At 51.9% G+C, this 16,432-nt stretch overlaps 1 protein-coding gene across 7 annotated transcripts in view; it reads right to left on the reverse strand.

Moving 5' to 3' along the window:
• The window catches only part of GAS7 (growth arrest specific 7), a 200,447-nt gene that overhangs the window by 8,257 nt on the left and 175,758 nt on the right, over positions 1–16,432 (reverse strand). For all 7 annotated transcript variants that reach the window (XM_030861414.2, XM_060290881.1, XM_060290879.1 and 4 more), the window contains 4 exons: positions 15,832–15,906; positions 10,960–11,038; positions 3,960–4,088; positions 3,044–3,167 (listed from right to left, as the gene is read on the reverse strand). In XM_030861414.2, the coding sequence (XP_030717274.1) occupies positions 3,044–3,167; positions 3,960–4,088; positions 10,960–11,038; positions 15,832–15,906 (407 nt within the window). The remainder of the gene's footprint in view (positions 1–3,043; positions 3,168–3,959; positions 4,089–10,959; positions 11,039–15,831; positions 15,907–16,432) is intronic.

A 16,432-nucleotide genomic window follows, 5' to 3' on the forward strand; every position in this document is an offset into this window, starting at 1 on the left:
GTGTACATGCAGCAGCAAAGGGTGGGTGGGAAGGGAATGAGCTCTTTCTATAGTATTTTATTTCATAAGAGAGAGATCTGAAACAAACTATTTAACAAACTGCAAGTCATTGCAACATTACTAAGGTCCCAGCGTCCCAGACCCTTGCTACACAGAACACAGTTCCTGGGCCAGCAGCATCAGTACGCCCTGGGAGTTTGCTCAAAATGCAATCTCAGGATGTTTCCGAGACCTAGTGAATCAGAAACTATTTCCACAAGATCCTCAGGTGATCCCTGTGCACATCACAGTTGGAGAAGCACAGCTTGGTCTGCATGTAATTTCCTGATCATCACAGGGTGCCAGAGAGAGGAAGTCATCGTGGTCTCTGCTCATGATGGGAAAACTCATGAGTGAACCCAGAGATAATGATGAACTCTTCAAAGGGATTCCTATAATGGCATCACCTTGCTCATGTGGGTTCAGATATGAAAGTGAAAGAAAGTGGGCAGAGTTATGCCCACATGACCCAGGGCCTGGCTCAGGGCCCCCTCCCCAGTGAACCATACACCATTAGCTGGGAGCTAAGCCTTGAGTAACAGAACCCCAAATCAAGGCTCTGTTCATTTTTCCCTTGGTTCAAGGCCAAGACTGGGCCCTTGATCCCAAGAAAGACTGAACTATAGGGAAGAAAGTGGATATTTCATTGCAGATGCATTCCCACCAAGAGCTTGTGCCTGACCGTGGGCGGGGTCACCCTATAAACACCGTGTGAAACTCCCAAAGCCCTATTTGTTGATCCTGATTTTGACGACATGCTTCAGGAACTTCTGCAACATCAGGAAATAGTATAGGTGAAGGTAGGTGTGTCTCTTCTCTAGGCATCCCAAGGGTTTGAAATCAGGCCCTTTTGAACAGTACAGGTTAAGGACATGGATTCTGGAACCAGATCTGGGCTGTCACACAGCTCCACTGTTTACTAGCCGTGCAATCTTGGACAAGTTGATTCACCCTGCCTGTGCCTCAGTTTCGTAATCTGTAAAACGGGGATAATAATGGTACCTTCATAGAGCCACAGTGAAGATTAAATAAGCACACACCCCCCCCCAAAAAAAAAGAAAAAGAAAACACAAAGAACAAAATAAAAAGATAAACAACTTACGAAAAATATTTGCAATTCAAATGACAAAAAGTTAATTTTCCTTATCAATCAATCAATAAGAACAAGACCAGCCATTTGACATAAAAATGGGGAGAGCATATGAATGAATCATAAAAAAAAAAGCCACGATGATTTATAAAAGTCTAGTTTTAAAATGCTCAACTCCTCTCAAAAAGCGTGTAAATTAAATTAGAAACAAAATACTATTTTTCACCAGATAGTTTCGATGTCAAAATCTGAGAGCAGTCCGTGCTGTCAAAGAGTTTAGGGGACAGGCGTTCACAGAGCTATTGGTGGGCGCCCCTCGCTGGAAAGCAACTTGGAAACATCTATCAACATGGATACGAGCCTCTGACCCCGAAAGCCCGACCCCATCTCTACACTGTCTATACACAGGTTCTGTTCCCCCCACCCCTGAGGTGCATTTACAGTAACAGCATCGCTGGCATTGGCAAAAACTCTGAAACAATCTAAAAGTCTTATAAAAATCAATTGGGGGAATGATGAAAGAAATCTGGATATGATCATATACCTGCACGCTGTTCAACTATTTAAGAAGTACATGAATGGATGGGGAAATAAATTTATGGGGGATGGAACAGAGCTAGCTCTAAGATATATCAATTAAAATATAAGTTCAGAACACAGTGTCATATGATTTTATGTCTATGAATTTTTTTTTTTTTTTTTTGGGGCTGTGCTGTGCAGCACGTGGGATCTTAGTTCCCCGACCAGGGATCGAACCCGGGCCCCCTGCATTGGACGCACGGAGTCTTAATCACTGGACCGCCAGGGAAGTCCCTATAAATTTAAATATTAAAAAACACTAAAAAAAATTAAAACACTAGGATGTGTTGATGGTGATTATATCTGGGGAATAAGATTTTATATTCTTACGTGTTGATTAAAATTTTTTGTGAAGCAGCAGTATTGTCTTTGTAATATAATGTTATGTTTTAATAGTTTAATGAATTAAACTAATTTAAATGTGCCTCTCCCATCCTTGGGTTCCCTTTCCTACTCCCAACAAGTATATTGTGGCTTCCGTTTCTGCATCCAATACTTTACCACTGTGCATTAAAGATCTTTATATAAAACGCTGTATTTATATTACGCTATTTTGTTATGACATGTTTATACCACCTTATTTCAAAATGTCACGAAGGTGGCTGTTTCATCCTATAATGAACTAATTATACCAGGTCCACCAGAAGTTGGGGTGAAAGGGATTTAGAGACCATCTAATCCAAACCCTAGTCCCACAGCACACATTTTAATCCCAGACAGCAAAACGCTTTGTCCTTGTACACCATGAAACTGGTTTTTTAGAAATATTTAACAATTTTCTTTTTTAGATTACTGTCTCTCACTGGTTTTTCTCCCCCTTCCTTGTGCATTAGCTAATTTTTACCTCTAGGTGGAAGCAGAAGCCGACTCATTGGGAAATCTTTTGTTGAAAATCTGAAATACGGTTATTTCTTTAAACAAAATGTTGACTTCTGTTCTGGGGCAGAAGCCCATCACCAGAGGTGAACCTTTGGAGTATCACTCCCAGGGGAGGTGGGACAGCTTGGGTGGGTGTGGTTTGCACTTCCCCTAGGAGCTCCACGCAGCGACAGGACCCCTGAATTCCGGGTGCCTGGAAGAGTCTGTCCACCTCCTGGCCAGAGATCCAGGGCTTGGACCAGAAGGAGCCCTCTGGCCCAAAGGGAGGGTGTGGGGAGCCCTGTCCCCTGCCACGGCCTGGACACAGCCGGGTCTGCTCCCCGCTCCACAGTCCCCCCGCCACCCCAGCCTGTGGGGTGCACGTTCACGGGCACGCCATCTCTCAGCCCCTCCTGTCTGTGTTTCTGTGACCAGGTGAGGATGGACGGGGGCAGCGGGCGACGGTGCCTCACTCACCCGCCTGTGTGGACTTCCTCCGCGCCTTCTTGATGTCCTCCTCCGTCTTGTTGCTCAGCTTTATCTCCAGCTGCTGGGTCTTCATCTCCAGGTCTCTCTGCCGCTCCGTGAGGGCTTTCCGGGCCTGGGGTCCAAGGACGTGAAGCTGTTCATGGGCTCAGAGCCAGGAAGGGCCTATGGGGCACACGGGGCCTGGCTTCCCCTTTTCTAGGTAAGAGTCCTTTCTTTTCCCTGCTTTTGTGGACGAGGCCACAGTGGCTCCGACAGGCTAAGCAGCTAGACCAGCATCATCCAGCCAGTTGGGGACCACGTGGGGGCTGCAAAGCATCCTCTCATCCCCATCTCTTGGCCCAGAGCAAGCCCCTCAGAGCGTGTTTTCACTGGAGCATGCACACGTCCTGGGGACCCAAGCGGTCCTAAAATCACAGCTTCTCCGGGGTGGCAGGGACCACAAAGGTCGACATCACTTCCCAGCAGCGCTTAGCAGCTGGGAGCGCCAGGCTCCCCATTCTGGGGCAGGATGGGCCCTTTGGTGGTAGCTGCTGGCAGGGGTGGGGATTCCGTCAGGAGGGAATCTGCCAGGTGAGACCCAGGCAAAGGGGGGCCCCATGTGGACCGACAGCACATCCAGGCTCCGAGACCCACAGAAGCAGGGTGTACCTTGTCTCATGTGCCGGATGGAGGCCCCCATGCCCTCCACGGCAGGTGCAGCCACGCCCACTCCTACTCAGAATCTGAGCACCGGGGGGAAGCGACCCACCTACCCTTTGGCTGGGGGAGGGGGATTTCATACTCCCCACCCCTCCAGATCCTATCACAGGGGGACAAACCTCTGCCTCGGCACACGGAGCCCCTGCTGGTTCCCAGCCCCCTCCCCTCCAGCAGGACCCTCCCACCCTGGCACCCTGGGCCTCACCTTCTCCACCGCGGCATAGCGGCTGGCGAGCTGCTTGCGGAGGTCTGCAATGTGGTGGTCACACTTTTTCATGTCCTTCTTGAAGTTCTCGCGGAAGTTCATGAGGGGCTTCTCCACCTCACTGTGAAGCTGTCGATGGGGGAGACACACTCAGGACCCCGGGGCAGCAGCTGCAAGTGGAGGGAGGGGGCGCTGCCCCCGACCCTGCAGGCAAGGATGGGGGGCCTTCCCACCGGAAGGTCAGAGACAAGTGGCTGCTGATCTGGTAGCGGTCGAGGAAGTCACGTCAGCTGGCCACGTCCCAGCGTTCACACCAATGGACGGGTTAGCACCTGGAGCCTTCGAGTCCCTTGTGGGCACCCCCTTCCTGCGCTAAGTCCCCAGAGCTTCCTCCAGGGCTTTGCTCAGGTGTCCGGCTCCCTTTCTTTCCAACCCGGGAGCTTTCTCGGGGCAGAACCCAAGCCACCATCTCTGTGTCCCCAAGCACTTAACACAGGGACTGCTGCGTGGGCGACATTTAATCAGGTGATCTCGGGGCAGCTCTACTTATTGGACAGCTACTACGTGCCACGTGCTGAGACCGCAGAGCATCTGCTCACGGTCTGGACGTCGAGGAGGTCTTGTTAAGAGCTCAGGGCCACCCCCCCACTTCCTGAACTGTGCCTGCTGGTCTCTGCATGGAGGCTGGCGCAACCCCACCGCACCAGAATGAACTGGCCTCGCACCCCCAGGGACAGAGAAGGGTCCTTTATGCTCTGAGAGGTGCTGGGTGAGGATGCTTTTCGAGCTTTTTCCTTCTCTTCCATTCCTTCCCTCTCTCCCACTCCACTCTCTTTGCAAGGAGAACTTTTACTTAAAACTTTTGCGGGGGGGGGGTGTGTGAACATGAGATGTATCTGATAAGAAAACAGACAAATGTGGACCTGCTGTGGTCAAAGTCACAGCCTAGAGCCCCCCGACTCAGCCTCTCAGAGCCCCACCCATTGGCCCCCTTGGGCCCCCTCAATCTGCCTTCCAGGGTCCCTCAGCCTCCATCCGCCCCTCTGGGAAGCAGAGCTGAACTTCCCTGGATGGACGACATCCCACCTCGGGGGTTCTGTGATCGCTCTCCTCCTCCCCTTCACTAGGCCCCTTCTTCCTACATTATCTTTTCCCCAGAGACCTCAAGGACAGATGTGTTCCTGGTCCTAAAGCACCGATTACACATCACTGTGAGCTCTAGGAGGGTGGGGGCCACGCCGGCTTGGTCACTGCTGTGTCCGCAGCCTCCGGCCGGAGCTGGTGCACAGTGGGTGACCCTTCTTCTACTTAGATCTTCAGGGCCCAATGCCCCGGGTGACAAGACGATGCTTTGTTGGTGGACAACCTTCAAAGACTAACAGAGAGCGGGCTGCACAAACGCCCTTCTCTTCCTCCTGTTGGTTGTAACGTCCGCTATCATTTTTTTGAGCCCTTGGAAGCTTCCTTGCACAGGAAAACACCCCCATCTGGTGGCAGTTTGTAAGATGCCACAAACTTGAGCGCTGCTGAGAACAAGAAAACACCTTCCCCACACAGATTAGGCTTTGAGGGAGGAGGGGGAGGGGCTGCATCACTGGCTGCCGTGGGAACCGGCTCCTGCCGGGGGGCTCTACGTGGGTTAACTCAGCCTGTTGACCCAGTAACTCCGCGGTCTCTTTCTGAGGGATTTCCATACTTCATGTACCCAGGAGTGACCTCGCAGAGGTTTATCAGTACTCAGGAGTCCTGGGCGCTGGCCCCAGATTCTGTGGTCTGGAGAAGGGCCCAGGATCCTGCCAACACACCCAAGCTCTCCCCCAATTCCAAATGACATTCTGGAAACATCGTGCTACTGGCTGTCAGAAGCGTTCAACCCCGTGGATGGCAGACCCATGGATTCTCCCTCTGTATTTTAAGTACTTTGAAAATAAGGCTAATTTTTTCTTGAAGAAAGTTGGCTGGGTGTTTTTTTATACTCATTCTTAACGTTTAAGCATCTCTGGCGAACCAGGAGGCAGAAGCCCTCCCCGGAAGCTTGTCCGCGTGAACTTGAGCTGGCCTGGCTTGGATGCCACAGGCTACTGAAGCTGTTTGGTTTGCCTTTCAGAATTCCTGTCTCCTCCTTTCATGTCACTCATCAGAAGAGAGTAAGAGAAAACTCAAGTTGGCAGGAATTTCAGAGACCACAGGGAGACCTCGGGGACACTGTGGGTTTGGGGCCAGACCACCACAATAAAGTGAAGACTGCAATAAATAGTCACATGGATTTTTTTGGTTTCCCAGTGCACATAAAAGTGATGTGTACGCTATACTGTAGTCTGCTGAGTGTGTAATAGCTTTATGTCTTAAAAATGCACATACCGGGTCTTCCCTGGTGGCACAGTGGTTAAGAATTTGCCTGCCAATGCAGGGGACACAGGTTCGAGCCCTGGTCTGGGAAGATCCCACATGCCACGGATCAACTAAGCCCGTGTGCTACAACTACTGAGCCTGCACTCTAGAGCCCACGAGCCACAAGTACTGAGCCCCCGTGCCACAACTACTGAAGCCTGTGTGCCTAGAGCCCGTGCTCCGCAACAAGAGAATCCACCACGATGAGAAGCCCGCACGCTGCAACTAGAGAAAGCCCACGCACGGCAACGAAGACCCAACGCAGCCATAAATAAATAAATAAATTTGTTTTAAAAAATGCACATACCTTAATTTTTAAAATACTTATTGCTAAAAAAAATGCTAACCATCACCTGACAACGCAGGGTCGCCGCACACCTTCAATTTGTTAAAACAAAACAAAACAAACTACACACACACTAAAGCAAAGTGCTATATTAAACAAGGTATGCCTGTATCTAGTCCAGTGGGTTACTAAGAGTTGTGAAATCATTTTAGTGGGTCAGGACCTGCTTTTAGATGAGCATAGCCCAGACACGAAAATATCAGAGTGCATTTTAGGCAGAAGGATAAGTAGTTTCACCAACAGCTGTTTTAGCCACGTACATGTGTATCTGTATGCGGATATCTGGAGGTGGATACCTGTGTGCTCCAGGTGGCCATGGAAAATGTATAACGGTGGGTCACAGTCAAGTAAGGTTCAGGTCACTGATCTGGTCCAACCTCTTCATTTCACACATGAAAAAAACGGAAGCTCAGAGATGCTAAGTGACTTGCCCAAGGTCATAAAGCTTGTTAGTGATGGCACTGACATAAAAGTCATGTCTCCTGAGGCTCACTGTGCCCCCCAAAATCTTCTGGCTGAATGCATGGCTTCGATTGCAGGATTAGATTTTCTCCCATCAGAAGGCATTTTTCTGTTCTCCCTTCTTCACCCAGAAGCGGGCATAAATTCCTTTATATATAGCAATCTTGTTTCTCTACCAGCCTGTTGCTATGAACAATGGCTCGAGCTAGGAGACTAGAAAAGCCTAAACGATTCCTGAAATGAAATTGCGTTTCTTAAAGAGCTCTCGCCCCCGACACAGAACATGCGGGGTGGAATTTTTCAACGAGCCTTTTGGAGCAGACGGTAGAATGGATGTCGCACACACGGAGCCGTATTATCCAGGGCGGACGGATACTCTTTGGAGCCTTTTCAAGGAATTGTCACACAACCACTGGGCTGCCACCATGACTGCCCGAGGGCACCGACACCGCCCGATGGGCTGGAGGCAGCAGACATTCTTAGAGAAACATCTATGTGTGAATTTTGTGTGAACCTTCTTCAGAAGCCTCCCGTCAGCTACCTGAAGTCAGCCCTGAATTAAAACATCCCGGCATTTGGAGGGCCGGACTGCACTGCCCTGGACAGTCCTTAAGAGAGGGCAGAGTGCTCTTCAGAACAGGGTTCTGTGTTTTAAATGCCACTGGTCCGCCCGGAGAAAAGGTCTGGGGGTCAAAGCTGCAATTCACTCAGTCCTCTCCTCTGCTTCCTCAGCAGCTGAGCCCACTTGGCTGTGTGACCACTGGCTGCGATTTAACCCCTCTGTTCCTTCTCATTTGTGAAACGGAGATGCTGTCTTGAACAGTAGCTGATAAAATTGAGGGAGATGAATTATATCCTACACCTAACACTTACATCACCGTGATACTGTGATATAATAACCAATATATATTTTGCTTTTTGTCCCCAGCTCCTGGCTGGAGTTCCTAGAGCCTTTGCAATTTCCTAAACAACAAAGGTCCCAGGAGCATCCTTTGGTCTAATATTTGGTCTCTGACCCACTGTTCCTGATACCAAGCTCCTACATCCCTTGGAATTTCCTGGGTGATAGGAGGGTCTTTTGTTCGAATGAGGTGCCTCTGCCTGGGCTCCTGGACGGGGGCTCGTCACCACAAAGACCAAGCCATGATTAGAAGCTTGTAACTTTCAGCCCCCTCCCCATCACTTGGTAAGGGGGAGAGGAGAGGGGCTGGAGATTCAGTTAATAATTGATTCTGCCTATGTGATGAAACCTCTATAACAATCTGTCAATCTCAGGGCCCAGAGAGCTTCTGGACTGGTGAACACACTCAGACGTGAACACACATCTCTAGCCTTTATCCTATCCTTTAATATATAATAAACTGGTAAACCTAATAAGTGTTCCCCTGAGTTTCGTGAGCTCTTCTAGCAAATAATCAAACCTGAGGAGGGGGTCACGGGAACCCCTGATTTGCAGCCAAGTTGGACAGAAGTTGTGGGTAACCTGGGGACCCACTTCTTATGATAGCCATCTGAAGTAGGGTTGGTCCTGTAGCACTGAGTCCTTAACCTGCAGGATCCTATGCTGACCCTGGGGGAGTTAGTGTCAGAACTGAATTAAATTGTAGGACCCCCAGCTGGGGTCAGGGAATTGGTTGGTGTGGGGAAAACCCACCCAGTTTGGTGACCAGACGTACTGCTGTGAGCAGCAGTAGTAAAAGGAAAGATTAGAGGAAAACACTGCACGGGGGGAGTGCTCTGTCACCCGCTGGGCACCTTACGAACGATCGAGAATCAGACGGCCTGCTGATGGAGAGTAAATGCCACCAGGATTCCTGGGGCTGCGGCAGGCGACCCTTCAGAAGCTCGCAGACCCGGCTCCCAGTCCCATCACAGTGGCAGCCTCTGCATGCATCTCACAGTCAACGGAAGTTTCCACCACCGCAGAAGCTGGAGCTGCTGGGGGCTAGGAGGGAGAAGGGAGACCTAAAGGGAACACTACCGTGATCTACAGCTTAAAAACAACTCCCTGCTTTGTACGCAAGGCTCAAAAGAGACCCATTCACGGAGCTCCCTTCTCTCCCAGTACTTGAGAGGCAAGTTCCTTGCCAAGTGTTGGTGTCTGCGGTTAGTGTGCCACTGCTGGCCCAGGAATTCTCACTCACATCTGGGTGTCAACTCAGTCTTGGGGCTCCAGCATCCTTCAGGAGCAGGGAGCTGGTAACGCACTGTTTTTCCTCCCAGCCCAGCTCTTTATAAAGCTCCTTCACACATCTCAGCCGTACGAGTCACTCATCCTGCCCTCGGCGTGCAGAGAACCATCACGGGGTGGGGTGGAGACCTGGATACAAAGTCAGTTTCCTGGCTTCCAATAGCGCACTAAGCCCAGAAATACAACTGTTGTGGAAGAAGTGCTAGAAAAGACATAAGACCTGGGAGCACTGAGTGCGGAAGTCGCGGGAAGGGGCAGCCATCTTTGCGGGATGCCACGTTCAAGTGGCATCCTCCTCCTTTACACCCTGATGTTAAAATGTGGGTTCAGGGGCTTCCCTGGTGGTGCAGTGGTTGAGAGTCCGCCTGCCGATGCAAGGGACACGGGTTCGTGCCCAGGTCCGGGAAGATCCCACATGCCGCGGAGCGGCTGGGCCCGTGAGCCATGGCCGCTGAGCCTGCGCGTCCAGAGCCTGTGCTCCGCAACAGGAGAGGCCACAGCAGTGAGAGGCCCGCGTACCGCAAAAAAAAAAAAAAAATGTGGGTTCAGAGGGTTTAAGCGCTTTGTCCCAGTGTCCTCTTGGGCTCGTGACTGTGGGAGGGCAGAAGGAAGAGCGTAGACCCAGTAGGCAAAGGTCACCGGGAATGATGCCCCTCTCCAGGGGCTCTCGTCCTTTAGAAGGCAAGCATCCTAGTGGGCGGCCCCATCAGTCACGCACACTTTAGTGTGAATTTCCCCCTTAGACTCTTGGGTTTATTTTCCACCTGGAAAGTAGCTAAGAGCCTGAGAGGGAATTTGGAGACAGGAGACAGGGAGTGGGGAAAAGAGGGTTGTTTGGAAACACGGAGAAATCTTGGCAGAAAGTAGGCCTCAAAAGACTAGGGGGTCGAGAGGAGATCGTCATAACTTCAGAAAATATTTATTGACATCTACTGTGTGCCAGGCACCACTCTGAGTCCTGAAGACAGAGTGAGTAGGAGAGAAACATCACTGTCCAAGGGCACGGTGCTAGAGTCTTTTGGACCAATGGAAAGAAGGGTCAGCTACCTAGTCTGACATTGGGTAACAACAGACACAACAAAACAAAAAAATTCTCCCTTCGAAATAGTCTAGTCTCTCCCGACACTAAGAAGAGATAGAAAATGCCAATGCATTCCTTTGAAAGCCAAGCAACACAGAAGTGCAGTTTCATCACTCAGGGGCTCACCCGAGAAACTGAGGGGCATCTACCCTCACCTCGCAGACGTGTGCTGGGGTTACTCGCACCAGCTCATCAGAGCCCAGCGTTAAATTTGGAGGAATTTTGTGAGTTGGTTGTTAAAGACAGCCAGTATTAAAAATTAAATGATCTAAACTTAAAATTAACAAACTATATTAAAAACAAAGGTAATACATATCCTCATATCCTCCTAACTCCATCTGACTCTTATCCACGCTCTATGATTACTGATGCTATTTTGTTGGTACAGGGGGAGCACGGTCTAATGGTAGCATCTCTTCCCGACTCGAGATTTACACCATGGAAACTGTGCAACACCACACCCTGGAGAGACCGTTGTTAGACGTTCAGCAGCACATCGGTGCGTAGGACCAACCCAGGGAGGGCTTACCTTGGCGGAGAACTTGAGGTGAACTTCAGCCTCGTCGGCAAGGCTCTTCTTCACCTGCGCCCACGCTTCTCCCAGGGAGCTGCAACACCAAGGAGTCGATGAGCTCGGGGAGGCCACACCGACCTCAGGTCAGAGGCCACGGCCCTCCCTGAGACAGGATGGTGGGTCTCGACCCCGAGTCCCGGGGGAGCGTACGACACAAGAGACCGTGGACTTGGACGAGGCAGAGGCCAGGCACAAAAGAAACCTGAGCGCCACGCCTCGACCTATGTGAGCAGAGGAGCCCTCCCGAACCAAGCTGAGAGAATAGATGGCAGCAGACAGTCGAGTGCCTGGGGAAATACCCAGAAGCCCAGAGGACTGGGGAGGTGTGAGAGGGAGCTGGGGTACAGTGCCGTGAGGACCCTACTACCTGGCCCATTACTGTCTCTGGCCTTCCTGTCGCTCCTCCCTGGTTTACTGTTGAGGGTTGGAAACGCCCGCTGGCAAGCCAGGGAAGGAGAACGGATGCCTTTTCAGGGAGAAGCTCTTCTCAAACAGAAGGCACCACGCAGCCCTGCTTGCGGGCGAACCTCCAGCGGCCTGACTTCCAAGGAGGGCAAAGATGGACCACCTGGGTCTAGGAGCCTCTTAGGGATGCCCACACAGCAGAGGAGGCTCGCCAACACCATCCTCAGGAGCATGGCCCCCCACTAGTACCTATTCTGGATTGTGAACCGCGGTGCTGCCCACAGCCGACCAGAGAAGGGCAACATCCTCTAAGCTTAGTAACTTTTCCACTGGTAGGAGATGTTCCAAGTAGAAGGAATCTCCTAAGCCCCCCGGACTCTTGAACGCGGCCCCCGCGCCCCTGTGTCCCTGATTGGGAATTCCTGAACCTCGATGACCTTCAAAACGACACTCCTGCACGTCTGCTCGAGACCTCTCCAGCCAGCTGGTAAACCCGGGCTGAATGGTCCGTTGACTTAATTTCATCAAAAAGCCACTTCCCCCAGAGAATTCATTACACTTGAGGGGCAGAAAGCTGATTCAAAGACAGCAGGCTGCGAGGCTTCTGGGTTGTGAGCCGAGCGGCCAGCAGCTGAGAATTACCCAACAGGACAGAACAGAACCGATCTCTGTGGTCAGAGTCCGGGCCTGTCTGCTCATGGTGCTGGCTCAGGCCGAGGCGGCTGTATATGGGAAATGACGGATGGATTTTATCTTCGAGTCCGGCAGCAAAGAAAGGTCCCCTCAGGTGATCCCAGCTGGGGGGCCACCCGAGAAGAGATGCAGTGAGAATCGGAGCGATCCAAGCTGCTGGCATTTGTCTTGGCCTGAAGGGCCTGGGCTCCCGGGAGCTGGGCTGGGCCCACACTGGGTGGCCTGGCTCCTTACCTGACTGGGCGGACGGGTAGGGGGTCCAGGGTGGGGGGAGGAGGGAGTGGAAGTGGTCACGATAGTCATACAGATACGGGATTGGAACAGCAGGTCCAGAAAGAGACTTGCCCAGATGCAGGCGACGCGCTTGCAGCAAAGGTGCCAAGTATCTCAATGGAGAACAGACAAGCCTTTCAAGAAATGGCCCGGAGACAACTGTACATCCACAGCGAAGAAAGGAATCCCGCCCCTGACCTATGCCACACACAAAGATGATCTCAAGATGGATCACACAGCTACAGGGAAAGCCAACAAGCTTACGGAAGCAGTCCCAGGAGGGGGGGCAGTTTGACGAAAGGGGGCTGCAGGGGGCTTCTCCCCGCAGCTGAGCTATCGCCAGCCAGCAGGAGGTACACACGAGAGCCCAGAAGCCCTGGTGGTGCCGAGAGACTGTAAGTCTGCTGTCAGCAGAGCACGTGGCCAGTAACTGGCCCAGGGACAGTGACAGTGGCCTGAGACTGTCATCTGAGGGTCATCGGGAGGAAAGGGCAAAAGCACAGTTTCACGCTCAGGACAATGTCCTCGGCCCCGCCTCCAGGCTGGGCCCTCATCAGTAGGAGGACGTCCCTCCAAACACTCAGCTGGGCCTGTCTGGGCTGGTCCAGCCCCGAGCAGGCCTCTCCCCTCCCCATATTCCAGCCGCCTTGGAGACACGTCACAAGCTAGAAAAAAAGGCCATTTAGAAATTCTCTCACTGAAGAGAGATTCTTTTTCATCTGATAAGAGGTTAATGAAAGAACAAAACAAAACCCCAAACCCGAGATATCATTTCTCACGCGGTTCCAGCTGACCGTCTGAGCCGAATCTAAACACATGTTACTGTCACAACTACCACAGGAGCGCAGAACTGGAGGCAGGACGAATCATCTGATGCTGTTTATTTACCAATGTGCACACACCCTGTGGCATCTAATGTGGACACAGCACAACTCAAGTCTCCCCGTCCGCACCTTCCGAGGCTGCCCCGCATTTCTAGGCTCCGGCGTCGCGCTTGGAAAGTTTCAGGTGGACGGGCTGGCGTGCAAAGCTGTGGGTGAATGCAAAACAGGGTAGCTGCAGGTTGTGCGTAGGGGCGGCATCAGGCGCCTCCGGAAGGAGCGTGTGTCTGGGGGTGGTGCGTGCTCGCAGGGGAGATGGGGGGTATGTGTTCCTGGCTGTGTTGCACGTGAGCAGCGCCGATGCTGGAACGTGAGCGTGTGGCGGGCTGCCCCGTGTTTGGGGGCGCACGTGTGTACGGCATGATGGCGAGGGCCGACTCCTGGCTCGTGCAGCCGGGAGCATATGCTGTGCGTGTTGGCCGGACGGAGTGTCCCTGGCAGCAGCTCAGGCTGAGGAGGTGGAAGCCTCTTCCAGAGCAGCTCTGCATTGCAGGGCATGGGGGTACTTAGGAAAGCCCCCTGCCCAGGCTGGAGGGGAGACTCCCCGACAAGCTCCCTTCCTGCCCTGTCTCAGGCCCGGTGCAGGGAGTAGGAGGAAGCCGGAGGCAACTTCATTTATGTCCCTGGAAGAGACACTGGCCGCGCAGGACCACCCAGTGGCCTGCTGGGTCAATGAAAACCATTCAGAGGCGGCCTCTTGGCTAGACAGCGAGCCCACACAGAGGCCCTAATCAAAGCCACATTTGGTTGGCAAAGCCCCATCGCCTGAAGGATTCAAGCCATGCAGGCAGATTTGGCCTTGTTCAACATCACAGCTCTCTGACGACCACAGCCATCCCACGACAGAATGTCTTCCATCCCCGGGGGCTCACTTCCCCTTGTAGGAGGGATTCGAACAGAGGCTGCACTGGAGGGAGGTCGGATTAGAGAGAGGACCTCGGGGGACCTTTCAACTCTAACCTCCTGAGACTCTGTATTTGTTTCAGTATTGAGGTGAAATTCACATAACACAAGATTAACCACTTTAAAGAGGATAAGCATTTACTACATTTGCCATCTTGTGCAACCATCACCTCTAGTTTCAAAACATTTTTATCACCCTGTGATGGACTGAATGTGTTCCCCAAATTCAGACGTTGCAGCTCTAACCCACGGTGTGGCTGTTATCTGGAAATGGAGTCTCTAAGGAAGTAATTAGGGTTAAATGAGGTCATACGGGTGGGGAAGAAGTGACACCAGAGAGCTCTTTGTCTCTCCTCACTGAGGAAAAGCCACCTGCAACGCAGAGGGAGCTCTCACCGGACACCAACCCTGCCAGCACCTTGACCTTGGACTCCCCAACCTCCAGAACCATGATTAATTACATTACTGTTGCTTAAGCCACTCAGTCTATGGTATTCTGTTACAGCAGCCCAAGCAGATGAACACACCCCAGAAGGAAACCTCATACCCATTAAACAGTTAGCAGTCCCCTTTTCTCCCAGCCCCTGGCAATCACCCATCTTCATTCTGTCTCTGTGGATTTGTCTATTCTGAACATTTCATATAAATGGATCATACAGCATGCAACCTTTGTGTCTTGCTTCTCTCACTTAACATAATGTTTTCGAGGTTCGTCCACATAGTAATGTGGATCAGTACTTCATTCCTTTTTATGGCTGAATAATATTTCATCATATACCCGTATATCCAACGTGGATAGACCACAATGTGTTTATGCATTCATCCTTTGATGGACATTTGGGTTGTTTCCACCTTTTGGCTATAGTGAACTGTGCTGCTACGAACATGCGTGTACATGTATTTGAATATCTGCTTTTAATTCTTTTGGATATAAACCGGAGTGGAATTGCTGGATCATACGGTAACCCTATGTTTAGTTTTCTGAGGCACTGCCAGACTGTTTTCCACAGTGGCTGCGTCATTTTGCATTCCCACCAACAGGATGAAACTCTTTGTTAACAGGTGGAGCGGAGAAGGCTACAGTCTTTCCCCAACTAGGGATCTTTCTGTGGCTGGGAGGGTGGGGCTGAGCCTCTCCCAGCCTGGGTCCCACCCAAGGAGGTCTGGACTGTCACAGCAGGAGGGGGAGGGGAGCCTGGGCCTCAGGCCCACAGGAGAGAATTCTAAACAAGGGGGCTGGGTGTGGAATCCTGTCACACATAGTTTCCTACCAGCCTGCTCTCAGCGAAAGGGGAGCAGGGGTTGGCATCTGGAGGCTGGTTCCCAGCTACCAGGTGACAGGGCAGAGGGGGTCCTGACATACTCCAGCATCTGGCAGGAGGCCCTTGGCCGCTAGACAGTAGATAATAGGCAAGTACCAACCTTGAGGGTGAATGCCCACACCTGGGGTCACGGCTGGCCAGCTGGAGCCATGAATGCCCACTTTGAACCATGAATGTTCCCCTTGAACCATGAATGCCCACCTTGAACCATGGGCACTCCCCTTCAGCCGGGTCTATGGAGACCTCCCCATCCCTATGGGACCATGGCAACGATCAGCGATCAGTGAAAAGGGACCCCCCCCAAGTGTCCCCTCTCCTTCCCCACCCCCGTCACTGTCCTCCCTACTCACCCCTCCTCCTGGGCAGCCAAGGAGTTCTGAGACAGCTTAGCTAAGTTCTTTGCATATTCTTCTTCAATCTTTATCCTGCAAAGGGAGAAAATCCAACATGTCAGCTCCCCAGCACTAGACTGTGGGTCTGACCTGCAGCCCTGCTACTTAGTAACGAACATGTAAACGAACCCGCCAGACCATAAGCTCTGCGAGTACGTGGCTCTTGTCTGTCCACCTGACACACAGTAGGTGCTTAATCAATACACGTTGAATGAATAAATGAACGAAATTGTCTGAACCTCATCTGCAAAGCGAGGCATATGCACCGGTGTCCTAGGCTGTGCGGTTAAGAGTGGTCGTTTGCACAGTTCCTAGCACAGGGCTGGACACACAGCAAACGCTTAAACGAAGAAATGTAACTCATGATGGACCACGGCTGCCCCCTCTCCCAGCCCCAGAGCTCTGGGCTGAGAGCCTGCAAGGTGGCGTCGGCCCCTCCGAAGCAGGAACAGAACCCCTCTCTACGTTCTCCCAGACACCAGGGCCCCCAACTTCCAAGCCTGCAGGGTGCAGGCATTTCCATGGAAACCAGCAGTGCCCAGCTCTGCAGTGGATTCCA

This window comes from Globicephala melas, chromosome 20, assembly GCF_963455315.2.
Source record: "Globicephala melas chromosome 20, mGloMel1.2, whole genome shotgun sequence".
Taxonomy (NCBI): domain Eukaryota; kingdom Metazoa; phylum Chordata; class Mammalia; order Artiodactyla; family Delphinidae; genus Globicephala; species Globicephala melas.